This window comes from Crocodylus porosus, unplaced genomic scaffold, assembly GCF_001723895.1.
Source record: "Crocodylus porosus isolate Cpor-Errol unplaced genomic scaffold, CroPor_comp1, whole genome shotgun sequence".
In the NCBI taxonomy this organism is placed as follows: Eukaryota; Metazoa; Chordata; order Crocodylia; family Crocodylidae; genus Crocodylus; species Crocodylus porosus.
The window spans coordinates 17,987,165-18,007,794 of record NW_017728932.1 but is presented as its reverse complement, the minus strand read 5'-3'; the positions used below and the strand labels follow the sequence as shown (position 1 = coordinate 18,007,794).

At 44.8% G+C, this 20,630-nt stretch overlaps 1 protein-coding gene across 2 annotated transcripts in view; it reads right to left on the bottom strand.

Annotated features, from left to right (window-relative positions):
* MYO1C (myosin IC) overlaps positions 1–20,630 on the bottom strand; it is an 85,405-nt gene that overhangs the window by 6,416 nt on the left and 58,359 nt on the right. For both annotated transcript variants that reach the window (XM_019545879.1, XM_019545880.1), the window contains exons 12-28: positions 18,746–18,851; positions 17,204–17,284; positions 15,651–15,742; positions 12,956–13,050; positions 12,705–12,751; positions 12,326–12,406; positions 12,031–12,136; positions 9,357–9,474; positions 9,022–9,135; positions 8,760–8,836; positions 8,587–8,655; positions 8,296–8,380; positions 7,603–7,762; positions 5,049–5,132; positions 2,993–3,086; positions 2,832–2,887; positions 2,177–2,312 (exon numbers count right to left, since the gene is read on the bottom strand). In XM_019545879.1, the coding sequence (XP_019401424.1) occupies positions 2,177–2,312; positions 2,832–2,887; positions 2,993–3,086; positions 5,049–5,132; positions 7,603–7,762; positions 8,296–8,380; positions 8,587–8,655; positions 8,760–8,836; positions 9,022–9,135; positions 9,357–9,474; positions 12,031–12,136; positions 12,326–12,406; positions 12,705–12,751; positions 12,956–13,050; positions 15,651–15,742; positions 17,204–17,284; positions 18,746–18,851 (1,601 nt within the window). The remainder of the gene's footprint in view (positions 1–2,176; positions 2,313–2,831; positions 2,888–2,992; positions 3,087–5,048; positions 5,133–7,602; positions 7,763–8,295; positions 8,381–8,586; positions 8,656–8,759; positions 8,837–9,021; positions 9,136–9,356; positions 9,475–12,030; positions 12,137–12,325; positions 12,407–12,704; positions 12,752–12,955; positions 13,051–15,650; positions 15,743–17,203; positions 17,285–18,745; positions 18,852–20,630) is intronic.

Sequence of the window (20,630 nt, the reverse complement as noted above, 5' to 3'; positions counted from 1 at the left end):
CTGGCAGCACCTGGGGGCTGCGGGTCAGGAGTGAGGGGCACCAACATGGCCCAGAGGGGCAGGGTACTGCAGCTGAGTTAGTGAGGGGCACTGGCAGGGCTGAGGTCAGTGGGCTGGGAGTGAGAGGCAGCAGCAGGGCTGGGGGGGAGCTGCAGCTTGGGAGCATGGGGCAACAGAACAGGCAGGGGCAGGGTCACCCTTCGGGGCCAGTCACGTAAACACGTCTCTGAAATCCATCGTTCATGATGGGCAATTGGCTAGTTTCTGAATAAGGTCCCTTAAGTGTTTGGGGGTGGGGGGTTGTTTCTATTTTGCTTTCAATTTCCAGACCATAAGCACTTCAAAGCCAGTGGGATCATCAGGAAAATCATCAAAGGAAAATCAGGCTAGAAGGGACCTCACACGATCATCTAATCTAGCCTCCCGCTCAAGACAGGACCATCCCTGACTAAACCATCCTAACCAAGTGTCTGTCTACCCTACTTTGGAAACTTTCCAAGAATGGGGTATCCACAACTTCTCTAAGGAACTTGTTCCAATGCCTGGCCACTCTCATAGTCAGGGATTTCCTCCTGATCTCCAGGCTAAATTTCCCCTCCTGCAGCTTTAGGTCATTGCTCCTGGCCCTGTCCCCTACAGCCACAGAGACAAAGAAAACCCATCTCCTCCCTCTCTATAATCAATCCTTCAGGTATTTGAAGACTATTATCAAATCTTCCCTCACTCTTCTCTCCTCCAAGCTGAATTAACTCCAGCTCTTACATCTTTTCCTCACAAGTCTTGCCTCCCAGGCCCTTCATCAGTTTTACTGCTCTGCACTGGCCTCTTTCCAAACTGTCCATGGCCTTCGTGACGTGCAGGACCCAAAAGTGGATGCGGTACTCCAGGAGACGCCTCACCAGTGTTGACCAGGGTAGAAGAATCACTTACTGTATTTGCAAGTGACACTTCTATTAATGCAGCCCAGGATGCTGTTAGCTTTTTTTTGCAACAAGAGCACATCATTGGCTCATATTCAGATTATGGTGCAACATAGTGCCCAGGTCCTTCTCTGCAGCACCGCAGCCCAGCCAGTCATTCCCCAGACTGCATTTGTGCAAGCAATTATTTCCTTCCAGGTGTAGCACTTTGCACTCATCCTTGCCGAACCTCATTTGACTGACTGTGGACTGTTTCTCCAGTCTAGCCAGGTCACTCTGGGTCCTAGCCCAGCTGTCCAGGGTGTCTACAACTCCACCCAACTTGGTGTCACTGCAAATATGCTACGTGTGCACTTCATCCCATCATTCAAATCATTAATGAAGAAGTTAACAAGACTGGACCCAGGACAGATCCCCAGGGAATGCCTCTTGATACCCCTTCCCAAACAGACATTGAGCCATTGAGCACTACTCGCTATGTACAACGATCTAACCAGTTATGAATCCACCTTACAGTACTTCCATCTAGTCTGTATTTCCTTAGCTTCTTAAACGAGGATGCTGTGTACGACGGTGCCAAAAGCCTTGCTAAAGTCAAGATATACCATGCCCACTGCTCTCTCCCCATCCATAGCACTTGTTACTTTATCACAGAAGGAAATCAGATCAGTCAGGCTTGACTTGCTCTTGATGAATCCACACTGACTGTTCCTGATCACTTTGTTCTCCTGGAACAAATCATGTTACATTTGTGCAGAGGTCTTTTGTTTAGGATATGTTAAATGTTTGTCAATGAACCTTGAAAATTAAGGGCCAAAGGAGAGGGGCCCTGAAGACAAGGACAAAATGCCAGTGGTTGGAAGCATCCCCAAACACACCCATGCAAACGGGCAGGTGTTTCTCAGTTCTAAGAAATTCTGAACACTGGCCATAGCACCGTTCATCTCTGTCAGTGTTTCTGACTAAAGAAAAGGCCCCAGTGCTACTGTGGCGAGTGCTTGAGAAATGAGCCTCGGATGGTGACTGTTGTAAAAAAGTCTTTCATAACCTTCCATTTCAGGAGACGACAAATTCCCTTCTGAACGCGTTTGGGAAGAAAACTGGAAGCACCTTCAAAAACCACCTGTACAGAGTTAAAAAGCCGCCATATATTTGAAATCTTTTCCCTCTCAGGCACCAATCTTGACTGATCCAGAGTCTTTACCTTAGTTACATTTATTAAGTCCACAAAAAACAGGTGTTCTGCAGTCCCCTACCTGTTAGGTTGGCATAGTCAATTCGTTGTTTGATTTTGGCTTCTTCAACTATGAAGACTGCAGTCTGGGTGAGAAGCAGCTGCCGTGCCCTTGCCTTATACCCTTTCCGGTCATACTTGATCACAGGAACTGCATACTGAAAGAAGTGTTATCAGTTCCAAAAGCACAACTTGTTTAACTGGCAAATAGCAAGCGTATGGAGGTCCTGATAAACAGTAAGCATGCAAGACTGGGAGACGAGCACTTTGGACCTTACTCAGGAGCTGCGCCATGGTTTTTCTGGGGGTTTAGGCAGGTCCCAAACTATCCCCTTGTGATACAGCCTCTATGCGGCTGGAGAAGCTGAGCCCAGAGGGTATAGAAAGGGGTAAGGCTTTAGAAACCCTGGAGTTAAAGGGGTAGCGAAAGGCAAAAATGTTTTACAGGCATGACTTAGAAGTTGACCTTTGAGTACAACTTCTGTACCACAATTTGGCCACAAAACTGCAGTTCTGGAACAAAGGCCACATTCCACTGAGGTTTTTAAAGTTGTTACCAAAGCTACCACCCAGTGTAATGTAGAACTGCATCACATCAGAGATTCCACATCAGAGCTCTTGACAGAGCTCACCCGCTACTAAATCAGTGAAAAAGCTGCACAATTACTAAATCTCACCTTTATTGTTTCACTTCCTAAAGCCTGGAGCACTTTGGCGTTTATGTCTTCATGGACTAAAACAAAAACCAAAGCAAAGATGAGGAATTGTTCTGCAGCAAGAAGAAAAATGGCCAGACGGGACAGAAATGTGTCTGCCTGCTCAGATGAGCTTTACTTACCAAGTCGAGTATCGAGGAAAAGCCTTGGAACACTTTGAGGATAGTTGTCTTTTTTATCCTTAAAAATCTCACTGGCGATCACTTTCTGATCCAACTGCAAGGAGAAAACACAAGAGAAATTCAGTGACCTTGTTCTCTCAATAGAGAGAAACACCTGTCTTCAACAACCAGTCAGCGAGACCTAGATTGTAAGGCCAAAAGAGACCATCACAATACTCTAACTATGAGTTCTTGAACAATATAGGCCAGTTACAAAAAGCATTTCCTGCATCAAGTCTGTAAATTCTGGCAGAGATGCAACACATCTTTTAGGAAGACATCCAATCTCAATAAAGATTTCCAATGAGGAGAGAGAATCCAGCAGCATCTCTGTTGTTCCGGAGTCTGTTTATTCTTACCATTCAAAATAGGCATTTATTTTTACACTGATTTTCGCTGGCTTCAGTTTCCACCCATCTGATTTAATTATGGCTTTGAAAGACTGAAGACCCTCTGCCGTCCAAAAATCTCATCCCCCACATAGATACCTATTTTATAAGCGTGTTTCTTTGGTCTGTCACTGAAAGACAGGTCTGGCAAAGAAAGACAAGGCTGGGAGGGGACTAGGAACTGTGGTAAGTTGAGAGGTTGGGCTAACAGACCACAAGTCAGTTTTTCTTTTCGAAACCTTTCTTAGCTTTCCAAGCATCTTGTTTCAAGTGTGGAGACCAGAACTGGACTTAATATTGAGTAACGGTATCACTAACGCTGTATGCAGTGTTCCTAACAGCTCCTTGGTTCTACTCCGTATTATCCTATATACACTTTTCAGGATATCACTTGTTCTCTCACGTTGAGGTGGAAGCTCAGGTTGAGCTGGTTATCCAATGTGATGTGACAGTTAACTCCTTTTCATAGCTACTGCTGCCCGGAGACAGTCTTCCATCCAAAAAAATGTAAGTTATATTCATTTTAAGGATTTTCATTCCAGATTCCTAATTGTTTAGCATGCTACCAGTGAAATGGTTTTGAATATCTTCCGTTTTTGATCTTCCGAGACAACTCAGCAGTACATTTTAATATGCATTGTCTCTGTAAGCGTGTTTTGCTATATATTGCATATACGTGCATTTTTATATACGCAAACGTGTGGCTACCTATATATGCGGGTAAAATTTTCAGGAAAACTTCACATGTATACAAGAGAAAATGTAACCCTGTCATTTCATTCGTTTAGAGTATTTGATTTTACAACCTTAACATTCCTTTAATATGGTGCTCGTGTGCTGTGGAATTCAGGCGCTTTACGGTGATTCTGTCTGGACGAAATTCCCTAGCGTTTCTTTCTTTTTTCGGTTCATTTTAATTCCCGGCTTGACTGTCAGCAGAGTGGCCTTCTAGACCAGCAATGTCACTCACCCGGTGCCCTAGGCACGTCCCGAATCACTGGCCTTGTCACACGCCAGATCCATGGGGCAAGCAGCGGAGGCAGTGGGCAGCGCTGACGGCTGCGCTGGTGAGGCAAGCAGCAGCACAGCCCTCCCATCGCTGACAGCCATGCCCAACAGGCATGTTGCAGGCCTCACCCCTGCTAGCTCAGCATCCAAATTCTCTGGCCCATCAGAAGCCCCATGGAACAGTTCACATACATCTGACACACTAGCTTAGTATCAATAGCCCAAACCCTTCCCACCTGACCTAATGGAGTAACTGGTAGCAGTAGCAGGCTGTTTTCCTCTAGGTAAGCCAGCCATTGGAATACACTTACCTGTAAAAAAGTAACTGTATATGCTTACACTAACAGCAGAGTAAGTGACTCAGGATTCATCGATTCAAATACAGGTTCCAAAGGGGAGTATGTTCTAGCAGCTACAGACCCTTCTACCCCTGTTCCCCGAGGCACGTCCCCCTCCCCTACATTCCTATGCAACTACTTTCATATTTCCCGACACCTCCTCCAGTCCTTCCCCTGCCAGTTCTTACCCTGACACACCTATAATAAACAAAGTTACTGAAAACTCCCGTCTGTCTGTTGGAAAATGTGAAAGGTCTGGTAAACAATATAAATATTGTCTACCTGCTGTTTCCACTCTGGGTTGATTCTTTTGCAGTAACGCCACACCATGTTTTGCATACAAAGCTGTCTCAAGAGCTGTGATGCCTGAAGAAGAAATCAGGTGAAAAAATGAAGACTGTTTTAACAGACCCAGCAAAACAGTAGAATTATGACTAAAAGGGCAGAACAGAAACGGGCACAGAAAGCACAAGGCTGAAATCAAAACTAACTGACCTTTAAGAAGGACTTCATTGCAAAAATTATTCTTTTCTGTTTTAAAGACTTAAACCATAATCTATTCCTAGTCCTGCTCAGAGTACTTGTCCTATATATATTTCTCAGTTTGTTTGGGATGGGTGGCTGAGGATTGGAAAATTTCCTCTTCATCGACTCTAGCCAACTTGAGGCATCAATGATCTAAGCAGCAAACAGATTCCATCCCAAAAAACAAGTTTTAAGGAAAAACGTGATAATAAAGTGATGCTTTTAGATAAGATTTCATGAGCTTTATTTGCAGCTCTATGATCTTTCAAGTTGCAAGAGGACTGAACCATCAACTCTTACAGGAGGGGAACTACTTTTTAAAGCACAAACTAGTAGCTAGAAAGAAAAACAAGTTTACCACTTTCTCCACCTGCACTCAAATGTCACTCCATTGCTTTCCAACCCAGTTTAACAAGTCAGACGACATTAATTTAGCTCAGAGCAAAACACTTTCTCAAAAAGATGTGGAAGTACCTCAAATAGATGTCTAAGTGGCACCTAACTATCTTTGTTCAGGGTAGAACAAAGATGGCCAACATATTAAGGAGATATTTGTGGTCCCAGATTTGAAGGCACCGTTTAATAATGGCATCACCAGAACCTACAATTAATATTTCTTACTGAATTACTTGGTCTTATGTAGTACCTATGTTATTTGATACATGTAACCACCATGCTCAACACATAACTATCATGTTTTGTTTATATTTTTACTACCCAAAATCTGAGTCAAGCCCATTTCTTTACTGCTTATAGACCACTGCAGTTAACAGTTCCACACTGTGCCCTCACTAGCACTCCTGGGGCATGCATCCTTCTGCACCTGGCACCACATTACATTACAGCATCCAATGAAGTGAGCTCTTGCTCATGAAAGTTTATGCATCTCTGATTCAGTTAATCCACAAGGTGCATCCCTACCCCACCCTCCGCCCCATGTCAGTCACAATGGAGGAGTTATCAGTCATGTTTTAGGCAACAGGAAAATAAGACTGGAAAATGTCTCCTGGGTTACCAAGCCCAGCCCCAGGCAGATATTTATCCCAAGTCTCCTCAAAATTGCCACCTCAGTCCTTTTTGCACAACTACAAGGCACAAAACAAGGAACGCCCAGGATGTGATAGAGGTTTACCAAATTCTAACTGGTGCAGAGAGAGTACATGGGGATTTATTATTTACTCTCTCTCACAATGGGCATGCTAAAAGAGACGGACAGGCTACAACTAGATCTGGACAGGTTACAGAGGTGGGCAGATGAGAGTAAGATGGGTTTCAATACTGACAAGTGCAAGGTACCGCACCTCAGGAGGATGAACCAGCAGCATACCTACAGGCTGGGGAACTCCCCTTTCGTCAGCACAGAGGCAGAAAAGGTTCTTGGAGTCATTATTGGGTAGTAGTGTTAAAACTAACAGAAGAACGTTCTTTTTAAAAAAGCATGTCATTAATTTTGTGGAACTACTTGCCAAAAGATGCTGTGGAGGCTGGTAGCTTAATCCAGTTCAAAAAGAGATTGGACCAGTTCCTGAATGAAAGGTCCATCAGGAGGTATCGAGGATAGTAGAGCATGAGGCTAGCTCTGATTCAGAACTCCCCAAACCTCTGAATGCCGAAAGTTGCAATGGGAGAAAAGCAGAGTGTGGGAAATTCTGGACATGCCCTGCTCACGTCCCACCTCAGCATCTGCTCTCCGCTACTGTGAGACATGGCACTGGAGCTACGGTCTGACTTAGTAAACGACAGTTCTTATGTTTCCCTACCACAGTGGCTCTCAGCCTCAATAGACTCAAGGCACCTCTCAGAAAATGTTAGCTCTTAGCCTACACTTCTTTTTTGACTACAGAAATAGAATAATCTTTCTGCTGCAAAAGCTCAGAAAGACCTCAGCAGGTCAGAATGTTTTTAACGCTATTTGAAACATCCGGGTTTACCTTGTGAATCATATTTGAGCACCTAACAGCGCTAACATTGAGAATCGCTCCCCTACAACATGTTATAGGTAAACGCAGGGAAGAGGAGAACACCGCAATGCCCAGGTACTGACTGCACTGACATTTTTGAGAGGTAACTGGTTAAGTAATTGGTTAAGTTGGGTTAAACGTTTCAATCCTGGAGGCTGCAAGTGACAGAGAAGGTGGGAAAACCCCCTAGTCATACCCAGTTCACTCTCCTTTTCAGCATCTGCCACTGTGTGACGGAGGATACTGGCCAAGAGGGACCTATGGTCTGACCCAGCGACTGGCAGTTGTTATGTTCTTGTGCTCAAAGTATGCTAGTCCTTGCCTCCACAGTCCTTGCCACTCTCACTTACCTCACAGAGTGATGGAGGAGGGGTTGGCCAAGACTTGTCCAAGACATTCCTTGGTAAATTGCGCTTGAGGCTCATCAGGAAGGAATAGCGAATGTAATCTAGGAAGTATTCATTCTCTGCACACCGAGGATAGTTCCGGTAAATAAAACCTTTAATAAACCTAACAGAGAAGAAGGAAAGAGCATCAGTAAATTCACCCTTGATGCTATCTACAAGCATTTAGCAGTCTGCCAATTCAATCAGCTATAGCTCCACAATGCATCTTTATATGCCCCTCACTGGTGAAGGAGAAATTAAAAACTAAGCATACCAGGGGAAAAAAAGGGGACTCGTGTCATCACAACAGAAGACAAACTCTGCAAGACAAGGGAAACTGGCCAGAGGCCTGCAAAGAATTGAGAACTTGCATTCTACCAGAGACTGTAAGGGTGGAGAGGCCTGGAGTGGGTAGCTCAGAGGAATGAATGACAAGGAAACTAATGTCAATATACATAAAAATACTCAAGGCTTTTGTTTCAGGTCTCCTGTTTTATTAGTTAGCCATGAAGGCAGTGCTTGTTCTCAGTCGACCATGCTCCAGATACACACTCTGGAGACGGCTGGCTGCAAATGACAGCAATTTATCCTTGTTAATTAATCCTTTGTTAGGAAAATGAGTGCCAACAAAGCACCTGCATATTAAATTCTATGTACCGTCTAATGGTCTCCACTGCCCACTTCTTCTTGGCAGCTTTTCGGCGTCCCAGTGTCCCACGCCACCATGACTGGATAGTTATTGCTGAGAACAATGGAAAAGAGAGGAAAAAAGACCTTTCGTTGAACAAAATTACTTATTTCTACACCGCCTTACCCATTCTCCTCTACATCTTTGTGGGGGTTTTTTTCCTTAAGCACAGACCAACTCTATTCCCATTGGTAGAAACAAAATAGGAGCTTCTAATGATACAGGTAAAACTCGAGTTCCATTTCCCTGGCTCCTCATACCTGAATGTTTCATGTGCTGGAATTTCTGTCGCTGATGGAAACCTCTCCATGCAGCCTGGATTTTAGTGGCTGGAATTAAAAAAGAATTTCAAACGGTGGTGAAGGATGGGACACTGCGAGACAGCGAGGCACAACAATGGCCCTCTCGTACACCACTAGGATGTGCGACTCACCCAGACTCTGCTTCCGTATTTCCAAAGCATCTTCTGTTGCAAACAGTGTCTTGGGAAAGCGGATGAAAATCTTTGTCCTAGAAATAGAAATGCATTACTGAGTTCAGCAGGCCACAGGGCCTTGCTTCCTGTACTCAGCACTCTCTTTGAGACCTGTAACCTGTATACCTCACCCCCTAGACAGCACAGTCTTATTTAAACACTATGACAAAGACTCCTAATGACTCACATCCCCCATTGGAAAGATAAAAGAATAACTGACCGGCCCATCTTGTACTCCTCCTGTTTGTAGCCCAGGTATTTCACTAGCACAGCCACACCATCATGGGGCCGCCCATCCCACACAGGCCACGTTTCTGGACAGAGAGATTTGTACCTAGAAGCGAACAGGAGAAGACACCTTAGAAAACAGGAAGTCCAGAGTTTCAGCATAGTACAAAAGGAGGGTTCAAGCACCAGTCGTTCCAACAAAGAGCAAACAAGGCTTTCAAGTTAAACAGGGTATACACATTACAATATACAAGCGTCTGTTCTTAGCATATCAATGTAGACACAGTGATGGGAAAATAGGTCCATGGGAGTTATGGTAAAGCTTACCTCTGCAGGAAAACTTCGTATTTCCGGCGATAGGCAAACCCAGCCCTGCGCACTCTCAGATTCTCCATCAGTCCCAAGTATTTCACTTGGTGTCGGATTAGAACTTCAACAAACTGACCTGAGAGCATAAAATTGAAGGAAGACTATCAAACTGTAACTGTCCTGCACCCTAGAAAAAACTATCAACCCTTAGTGGTCCCTGCGCAGATGCATATACACACTCAGGAACTCTGGTACGGTGCCAATTGAGATGGCTAATGGAAATGAGGACAGAGCAGGGGAAATTAGCCCATCTAAGTTGGAAGCAAAATTCAAAAAGCTTAATGCCAGGGGGACTGGGATAATTTCCATCCCAGAATTCTGAAAGGACGTGAAACTGCAAGTCTAATAGCGAGGATTTGAATGTCGGTTAAGTCCAGGTTGTGACCATAACAGGGAGCAGGGGCTCATGCCACTTTACGAGGAGAAGGGCAGACGGGCAAGACCTGTGCAGGCAGGGGAGCAAAGCCAGCTGCTAGAAAATAAGCAATCCAGAGACAGCCAAGATAGGAACTACCAGACGGAGTGGCTACCCTGGAACAAGCTGCACTGCAACAGGCAACAAGAGACAGAGCTCAGGAGAAGAGACTTAAGCCCAACTGCAGGACCAGAGAATTAACTCTGGCCCTGACCTCTGGAAGAGAGGAGCTCCTGACAGCACTGACTGCTATAATGGAAGCTAAAGAGCCAAGAAGGTACCCTGAAGGCTGGAGACAGCTGACTGGGGCAGGGTTTGACAGTGACATAGGGACCCGAGGTAGAGTCTTAAACTTTAAGTTAGAGACCAACTGGTTCGGCTTTTGTTTTATTTGGCTAAGGGTTTGGGTATAGCTACAGAGGGGGTTGGAGGCCACAGATTGGGGGCGGGAGGCTGGAAGGCACTCCATGCCATAAGGGCCATCTGGCACCCAGTGAAATGCATGGGCTAAAGCTAGGTGATTCATCAGCTCAAGGCTGAGGCTCTGCAGGCTTGGGGACCTGGGGGTACGAAGGCCACAACTCGTGCCCATATGGCAAGCTCAGTGCTGGCAGGGAGCAAAATAGTCCTTATTAGTAGGCTGAGGGCCCAGTGATGAGTAGGACTGAGGTATGGCTAAGTAAATTAGTTGGACTAAGTCCAGCACCAACAGGATCACTCCAGCGCTCTGGGGCAGCCTCCCAGCTTCATGTAGCATTTACATCGAGGCATGGCATGGGAAACAGCAGTGGGGCAGGACCAGTGTGGCCACCGGGAGGCATTATGGCCACCTGCAGGGGCCAGTCCTGTCACAGTGACCATTTGACTGGAGAACAGCAAATGAAGCACTTGTATTATATGAGAAGGAAAAAAAAAACCCAAGCAGGCACGTGCAGACCTGTTATTCTCATCTTAATCCTATGCAAGGCTTTGGACTGTAGCGATGACAAGGGACAACTGGATAATCTAATTTCTTGTACAACACAGGACACGTGCACACAAAATCCTTTTGGATTCTCACCGGACGGAAACTAGGTAAAAAATCAGAACTGTAAAACACTAAGCACTGCTGATCATTATCTCATTACATCTGCAGGGCTGAACAAGAGTAAGATGCAGGAGAGGATGTACATTCAGGGATCTGGGCTTTCTGGCTCCCGTGAAAAAAGAACAGTTTTTCTCGTTTAAAGGAGAAAAGGGTGGCTTTGCTCCTTTGAAGGAGAAAAACGTGACAAACTGTGGGTTTTCCCTTGAAGGCTGACATGGTTCCAGTCTGCAAGGGGTTGCTTGGGGCTACAGGGAATGGGACCCATGGAGCAGGGGGTGCCACGTACATGTGTGCACACAGGTAAGTCTATGGGAGTGGGGGGGCACAGGCAACGCAGCAGGGGGTGGGAGGGAATGTGCCCCCCCCCAGATTTCTGTGCCCGCAGTGGGTGCAGAAATGGGGAGGGGGAGGGGGGGCACATTCCCCCCTTCCCACCATGTTGCCTGTGCTCTCCTGGCCACACATCACCTGTGCCCATACCCCATCTTCCCCCAAACACCCACTCCATTCCCCACACGTTGGGGGACAGCGGGTTGGGAGTGAAGGGCACCAGCATGGGCAGGGCACTGGAATATCGGGGCTGCTCAGCGCCCCAAAGCAGCAGGGGCAACAGCTGCAGCTGGACCCATGCCCTGGTGAGCAAATGGTCAGAGGGGAGCTCTGATATGACATAGTAAAAAGACCCAAATCAAATGCCAAAATTTACAGGTATTTAGAATGCATTTTATTCTAATGATTGGGGCATCAGTGGGCTTCCAATCTGCTTTAAAATTGTAAATATATCAATAAAACATTGTGTTCCACTGACACCTATATATACAGCGATGTTTCATTTTAATCACGGAAAAACATGAAACTTGGGGGGGTTTTTAATCAGAAAAATCGGGATTTAAAAATCCCAAATTCTCTGAAAACAGGGAAAACTAGGATCCCTTTTATCATCATGTCATCCACAAGAGACAAAGTTACTTTACACTGAAATGTTTTACTTTATGTAACCAGAATTTGAACCATCTCTATTTTTGACTCCCGTCACCAAGTTACAACTTTTGGAATAAATCCCCCAACATACCTATAGGACTAGGGAAGTGCCTGGAAACCAGGCAGGGCCAGGAAGTGCCAAACCTTACCTGCTTGTTTGGAATCGTTAGGTTTGATGCAGCGAATGTAAGATGGCTCCTTGGACATCAGAATTTCCATTAGTTTCGACAGGCTGTTCTTAAACTGAGTTGCCGCCTGGATGGGAGAAGAACAGAAGACTGATGTATGAAGGTACCATTTATGGCTAGTAATTTTGACGTTGCTCCAGACATGCATGGCTAAGAACCTGTCTCCCAATTTTAAACGTCAGAGGTCCTTTTTAGAACGCTGCCGTAGGCAGAAGGCACGTGTGGGGACACTTCCAATTCCGACGGTTACTCTTACCGTTTCAGGTCTCTTTTTGTCTGTCAGCTCTGTCCTCTCAAAACACTGGTTCACAATGGGATTCTCAGAGTTGCACATGGTCTAGAAAGAAAAAGGAGAGGACATTTGTAAACCTAAACTGGACAAGGTACAGAAGTCTGTATTTTACAGAATAGGCAGCTACATGGGAGGTGAGTACAGAAAAAACAGAGCAGATTTCATCACAGATAAAAATGCCAGTAATAACACACACTTTGAGCACCTCAGCTTCTGCCACATAACAGGCCTACGGACAGCGCATCCTGAAGAGGAACAGATCTAGCAGATATCAAACCACTAGAGCCATTTCAATTCTGCTCCTGACAGTCAACATAACAAGCAATTCTCAGTCCATCCTCACCTCCTTCAGGTTCCGAAACAGAAGGTCATTGTTTTTGTCTAGAAATCCTAGAAAGACAAAAAAACAAAAAAATAAGGCAAGATGTGGAAGTAAGTAATTAATGAAATGACAGAGTCACCTATTAGCTAAGTGTTAGTTTTTATGAGTCAGCAATTCCGCATGAATTTGGAAGAAGGGCAAGGAGCAGGGGGTCAGAGCAGGTGGAAACATATAATAAGGGGCCTTGGTGCGACTGGATGCATCACACTTACCTGAGACACTGTAGGTGACCTCGCCTGCATAGTGCAAGAGCCGGAATTCTTCACGGCCTAGCGACTTGCGAGTCTTCTGGTCAGCCAGCTTGTGCCTGTGGAGGAAGAAGTCAAGGCTTTGCAAAGAGACACTATTAGCCTTGGGGAGGGCTCCTGCCTGAGTATGATACTCAATTAATACTGATATTACACTGAAAACACCCTGATAATGGGATTGGAACAGAGGACAAGAAGCTGACATTTTACTGATCTTTAAAGGATAACAATAAAAAGCAACGCGTCTCAGAAATCTACATAGATGTGTTCCAAAAACAAGCAGCCAGCTCCCAAGGCAAGGCGGCATTACTCTACGTGCATGTAAAACTACAAACTGAGACCAGAAAGCACCAAAGGATTCTGACACTGAAATACAGAGTTATCAGAGACCTCAGGCTGGGAGGAGATAATGGGGGCGCCACTACCATTCAGACCTTGAGCTAAACATTCACAGTACCGAAACACGAGTGGAAGAAAAACTAGTTTTTATTGAAGGTGCGGTTTGTAAATGACCACTATAAGAACGGCAGGAGGATAAAGTTAAGCAACTTGAAATTATGACATTAGCATGGCAGTTCTGAGCAGAGTGTCAAAAGGGGAGCATCTTTCAGGACACCAGCCAGGTCGCAGAGAGATACTGCGGTGGATAAGAAGCGATAAGACACACCAATTCCAATTCCGTAACAATTCCAACATTGCTTAAGCTGCTCTAAAATTCACAGATTTCTGACCATCTATAAAGGCAAAACTCCAGTCCCTGCTTTGTTTATTCTAGGCTGATTTTCCTGTCGCATCTCAGATTTGTGTAGATGTGTATGCTCTCTTGACCATGTGCTTTGACTTTATTCAGTGATTGTATTAACTCAATCCTTCAGTGATAGTAAAAATGTATTTTAAAACTTCTATGTTCCTTGTCATCTGAGGACCCTCACTAACAATAATCTTTGGATTCTCACTTCTCTTGGACCTACACTGCAGGCCTCCCCTTGTGCAAGATGCATAAAGAGGATTCTCTTCTCTCAAAACATTTGTTATAGCTACTTTTATTATCCCAGTGCACAAGTTTAGATATCGATCTTAACTTCAAAAGATTGCCCAAACTTTGGAGATCACATAAGGGAAGCCAACAAAAGAGTTTAGCAGAAACACTGTTTTTCCTTGATGTGATTGTACTTACTTTAGACAGCCTTTTTCCACACAAGGCCACCTAATCATCATATCCAAAAATCTGAAGGAACAGTGACCCCAGACTGAATCTGCTATGCAATAAAAGCAAGCAGAAGAGTCAATCGGAGGACACATTCCAGACAAGGGATCAGACACAGCCTCTGAGAAAGAGGATTGTCTGCCTAATCTAAACAATTTAGTGAGGATAAGGAATATAATCACCTATTACCCTATAATGAGATCCACCTCAGCCACAGGTGTGCCTGTCTTATGGCAATGTCTTCCCTGAGCTGAAATGAAGCTTTAGGAACAAACTTCAGAGGATGACCTGATCAACTGGAGTGAATGTCTTAATGGTCTCAGAGCAGTGCTTAGGACAAGGCACAAAATGACCTTTTTCTGGGGATAGGAATGGGATGTCCATCAATTCAACAAGAATTAAACTGAAGTCTTAACAGAGCAGATGCTCTTTGACTAGGAAGAAGACATGATCAAGACCTTTTAGAAACTATAACACTATAGGGGATCAAAATATGGGGCAGCTTTGGACTAGAGATGAGGTGTGAAACAAATGACTGCTAGATACACTCTGAGCTGACAGGGTGCCTAAGCAAAGCTGGTGGAACAAAGTTTTGGAACTGTGTTTTATATGAATATAAATGAATTTTAACAGTATAGTTGTTAAAAAGGTCAGCTTCTTCCAAAGGGAGGCCTTGTGCGATCAAGTAGATCTTCCAAGAAATCTGAGATGCCTGTAGCCATGCTGAGCATCTCCTGGCAGTAGCCATATCAGGTGCATCAAGCACAGCCAGAGGGAAGTTTAGCAGTAAATTAGCCTTCAGCCAAAAAACAAACTTCTTGGTATGCTCTTGAGGGTGCTTAGCTAGGAGATTTGTGGGCCTGTCCTAAAGAGGCAACTGCATTGGTCAAGCAAAGCAACTGTATTTGAAGAGCCTTGGTAGATGACACTTTTAAACCAAATTGCTCAATTTCTTGGGATTCTGCTCATGAAGATCTTAGATGAGAACCGATTGTTTTGATCACGCAGGTTTACTAGTTACGCAAGCAAACTCTTGAGAGAGAAAAGGCTTTTTTGTGAAAGCTTTTATGGGACCAACTGTCAGCCTAACCGAAACAACGTAGTGAGAATAAGGAATAATGATCACCTATAGGCAGCCATTTTTTTCTCATTCCTCCCACACCTCCTAATAAGACAGACTCAGTCTACACTGAGAATGCAGTAGTTACAAAATTTCTTTGCCTCTTTGCTATACCCCTCTGCATCTCCATTTTTGGGGTGGGGAAAAAAATCGCATGCTTTTATTCAAAGTGCAGGACCACTGGAGTTTAATCTTACTAGGATGTCTGGGTGCTACTATAATATGCATAAGTAAGTAGTGGTACAGCAGTATCTGAGTAGTTAAAACCCTCAAGCTCTAGTCCATGCTTGGTTACTCCTCACAAAACTGGAAACAACTAGATAAGCACTCACGTGAGAAAATGAGGATGATTCTTCACTGTTTCCTCCAGCTTCTCCAAAAATGTCATATCTGTGGCATCGCCGGGTCTCAAACATTCTTCATCCTATAGAGAAAGAATTGGCAACCACAGTCAGTTTGTAGAAACATACATATTCTACCACAGATTTCATTCTATATGTGTCAGCATACAAGCCAGAACCACATCATCTCACTGAAATGGCACACCCAGTTTGTACCCGTGAACACTGCCTGGACCCAGAACTCTTTCCCGCCAGCAGATGGAACCATCACCTCTTCACATACAAAACAGCTGACCTGCTCCCAGAGCTCAGTTGAATTTTGGAGATCAGCATAATGAAAAATCTTGCTATAACCTTGGTATTAGCCAACTAACCTATGTACACAAGGGGCACGTCTACACGAGACATTTACTGCAAGGTAGCCTAATTAGCTGTACAGTAAATGTCTGCCTACAAGTGCACCTCTACTAAGCTGGAGTAAAATAATTTACTCTGCAGCAGGATAGTGCTTGTATTTACAATTACGATCCTGCTGTGGAATAAAACACTCAGCAGCAGCGCACGTGTAGCTACTGCCCTGGCTGGCTGGGGCACGAAGGCTGCCTGCCAGCTAGCCCTGCACTGAAGCACTCTTGTGCCCCAGCCAGCCCCTCTGCAGCACGTTTTGCTGGTGGGGGAACAGCTCTGGACTGGCAGACTGACCCCGTGGTGCCCCTGGTCAGCCGGGGCTGCTCTGACCCAGCTCAGCATGCTGTGATCCATGGTGCAGTAAGCGCTGGAGTTTATTCATGCACATGAATATACACATGTGGATGTGGTACTAAAAACGGAAGTCATATAGACCAATTTTATTAGTAAAGAAATAAAATCCAAGCTCTTGGTTTTTTGGTGAGGATGAGAGGGGACTGGCCAGGATAGCGGTGGGAAGCCCAGCAACAAAGTTGAGCTCCCGTAACAGGACAAAGAGCTGTTTTTGCCACTCCTGGGGGCGTGTATTGAAGGTTTGGAAGCTGTCTTGCCTGGGATTTGCACTTCTTGTCATCCCAGCCACAGAGCCCTGTGGAAATATTCATTCTGCAAAGGGAGGACTGGGGTAGGGAGAGAATTTAAATCTTAAAATAAAATACAAGTAATTTCTTTCAGGCTACAGGCTCTCTAATGAAACAGATTCTCTGAAGGATATTCTTACACTGTTTTAAAGACAGGCAGAAAAAGTTACAGTAGATTCAGACAGACATTTATTTCTTGAAATATTCTGCTCCTTCCATGCCCTTGAATATGGCTGAGAAGATATACATTAGTATATCGTGGCAAACGTGCCTCAAAAATGTCCTAATAAAAATAGGTTAAGAATGTTTTATTTAAAAAAAAAATTAAAAGCTTCTAATATATTCAGTGTAATGCACCCTGGGCTCAATTCATCTCACACTTCACCTCTTTCCAGGATGCGCTCCCCGACCTTCCACCAGTGCTTTACACCTATGTTTTTCACTTCCTATTGTGATTCTAAACATTTTCAATTAAAAACGGTTCTGCCAACTCACCAAAATAGAAATGATGCCTTTGAATTTCTCCTCCACCAGATCACAAATGATTTTGTTGTCAAAATACTGGACAGGTTCCCACTGCCATTCATAGATATATAAGAAATCAAAGAGTAAGTGAAACTGAATCGCTGCATTGGAAGAAAACTGTATGAATGCTCCATGCATTTTGGTAGATGGCTATTCGAACCAGTTTGCCTGAGGTCCACATCTCAAGTGCAAGACTCATATTCATGTGTAACCACCTATCATTCTAACCCTTTCAGACCATCTCTGTCCTGTTACAAATAAAGGAAAGGGGGAGGCTGCACAATCAAGTCCCTAATCCTGACATCCCTCCAAAGCAGCCAGCGTCCATCTCTAGCGAAAGAAAACCACACAAGAACTTTGATTCAAACCGACAAGGCAGTTTCCCCCAAGGACATAGTATCTTAGATGAGAAATCCAGAAGGAAAGGTCAGGGACAAGAACAAGGTTATAAGTTATCCTGAAGACCCTGGTACAGAGCTGAGTTATCGCTCTGGTACTACATTTGCCACGTAAGATTTCAGTTGCTTAAACCAAACCCTCGGTCCAGAGCAAGACTTCAGCACAGCATCATAGTCCCTAATTCACAACTGGTGGTCTCCCTAACCTTAGTGTCAGCTTTCACAGTAGCTGCCACTTGGAAGGTAGTTTCCATATTTTTTAACTGTATGATTGAAGAGAAAGAAATCTTCAGAGCTGGGAATGCACTAGACTATCCACATACCATTTAGCTGGTAGTTCCTATCACCATCTATCTCTTGGAAACAATTAAGAGACAGTTCTGCTACAGAAGATTCTGTTATTTCTTAATTTTTTGCGACTGCAGAGCTCTCAACAACTTTAGCCAGCAGTCACTGTGTCAGCTCAACAACTCATGCTTGCAAGACTGAAATGGAACTTGGTATTTTCAGAACCAAGATTTGCAGCAAGAAAACAGAAGAGAAGAGTTGGAGATGTTTTCTCTGGCATCTCTAAGCCAATGAGGGTGGATGCTAGGGAGGGTAATGAACAAGGGATAGGTCATTCTAGCTATACCCAGTTCAATGCTCCATTTATAGTTCCATTGGCATTTCACTGACATAAGCTTGAGTGTTCACCACACTCAAAATACATGACTACAAAGCCCTGTTTCTTCTTCCAAGAGCCCCTGTTCTGTAGCTAATCTAATACTTGAACCTATGGAGCAACTTTTCCAAAAGGTGGTCTCAACTGGCACATGCAGTTTTTCCTGCAGATAGTTGTGCATGGAGGCAATGAATGGGCTTTGCATGTTTAAGTGTCATCACATGGATGAGGAAGCAACTGCATGTGCCTACATAAAGCACAGTAAAGGACCTTTTTATAGGAGCCTGTTGTGCTGGATCAAATGCTAATTGCAACATGGAAGAAAAAGAAGTCTACTTCCAACTGCTTACTTTGCATACTACGGTAATTAGCAGCTCCTCTTAGCTAGCTGGCTTCCCTCAAAAAGAGATACTATAAAAAGATAAGAAAAACTGAAGTGCTGCCTCTTACCGCTATGCCTTCTGACTCATATTCCTCTTGTTCCGACTTCAGTGTGAGTTCTATGAAAAGCTGCTGCAGTTTTTCATTACAATAATTAATACAGAACTGCTCAAAGCTAAAACAAAGAAAACACAGACTTAGTCACTCAAACACTGCATTTCAAGTAAAGTAAAGCCTGTATCTTTTATGGATGGTCTTCATAACCTATGTGAAAATCAAAAAAAAGATGGAAACAAGCAATCCAGTAACTCATTTGAGCTAGACAGAGATAAACCAATGCATGAGCCTAAAGAGGAAGAGGAAAAGCATCATCAGTAAAACAGGATGGCGGCAGGCATTGCATTGAATAAAGGAATAAAAAATGTAAAATTAGGCTTCTTGCTCAGAAGACACTTGCTCTGTTTTTGTATTTTCTCCCATACAATGCACGCTCAAATAAAACATGCGCCTTGTTTTTGGAAGGCAAAAGGTAGGGAAAAAGTTTTCCCCCCCCACCAAGTCATGGCCTGGAGCTACCTTTCCAAGGAGAGACCCTGATGCAGAATAGCTGCCAGCTTCTTTCCAAACCAGCAAGCAGGAAGGATGGAGCCCAGTGTTCAGCTTTTGCACATGCTCTCAAACTGACAGCAGTTTCCAGTTGTTCATCTGACCGCTTCCATTCCAGCAGAGAAAAATTTAGCTTTCCTGCTTAAGACAGGCACCCCAGTTTTGGAGGGCTAAATTTTAGGGAAAAGGTGTGTGTGTGGTATGCAGATAAATATGGAATTATCAGGTATTCTGTCAACTTCCTGAAGTTGAGATTTATTCTTGTTTTGATGTGTCAATTACCAGACAAAGGGAAATGTGTTACATGCAGGTTTGGCAGGATTTGATTTTTATTGATAAACATCAATTTGACCTGCAGTGGCTTGGGCAGCTGCTGCATGAGCTGGGGCCTGTGCTGGGATGGCGGGGTGGCAGGGCAGGGCTGTTGGTAGCCAAACGCCCAGTGCCACCAGCCACTCGCACTGCCCAGGTCCCAACTGGGGATTGGCCCCAAACTCTGGGCAAGCCTGGGCTGCAAACTGCATGCTCAGGGCTCACTGGCACTTTGGCCCCTACCCAGCTCGCACGGGCTGGGCCAGGCCAGGCAGGAGTTCTGGGAACACGGGGAGAGACAGCAGCCTCCCAGTCCAGGGTGGGAAGCAGCTCCTTGCTCCGGTTGGCCCTTTAGGAGGCAAGCCCGCTTGGCAGGCACCAGTGGAGGGGTGGCCCAGCCCCTTGATGGCCATAGTCTCCCATCCCTCCAGGCAGCCCCGGAGCAGCAGCAGTGGGACCCTGAGGGCACCCCTGCACACCCAGCCCCGACCTCGCTGTCTCTCCCCATGTTCCCAGAGCTTCTGCCCAGTCCGGCCTCAGGGTGCTTGGGGAAGGGCATATGGGGGTGCCTCCAGGGGCCCAGCCACTGCCTCCGCACTGCCCAGAGGGGCAGGAGCCCATGGCTGTCAAGGGGCAGAGCTGCCCCTCCACTGGTGCCCGCCAGGCGGGGCTTGTTCCCTAAGGGGCAAAAGGGATCTCCTTCCCACCCTGAAACGGGAGGCCGCTGCCTCTCCCCAGGTTCCCAGAGCTCCAGAGTGCTGGTCTCTACCCACATGGTTTTTTCCTGATGAACGAATAGAAAGACTTAAAGCAGGTATGCTTTACTGATTTATGGATATTTACTTTTATACATTTTAACATGTGATTTTATAAACCTTTTAACAGTATACTGTCATTACTAAATTGTCTGCCCTCACACTCCTAATTTTGTGCAATCCTGAAAAAAATTAAATTGATAAAATTGACAAAAATTAAAAGAAAATCTTAAAAATAAACATTGATTTTAGGCATCAAAAATTAATTTTTTTAATTGAAT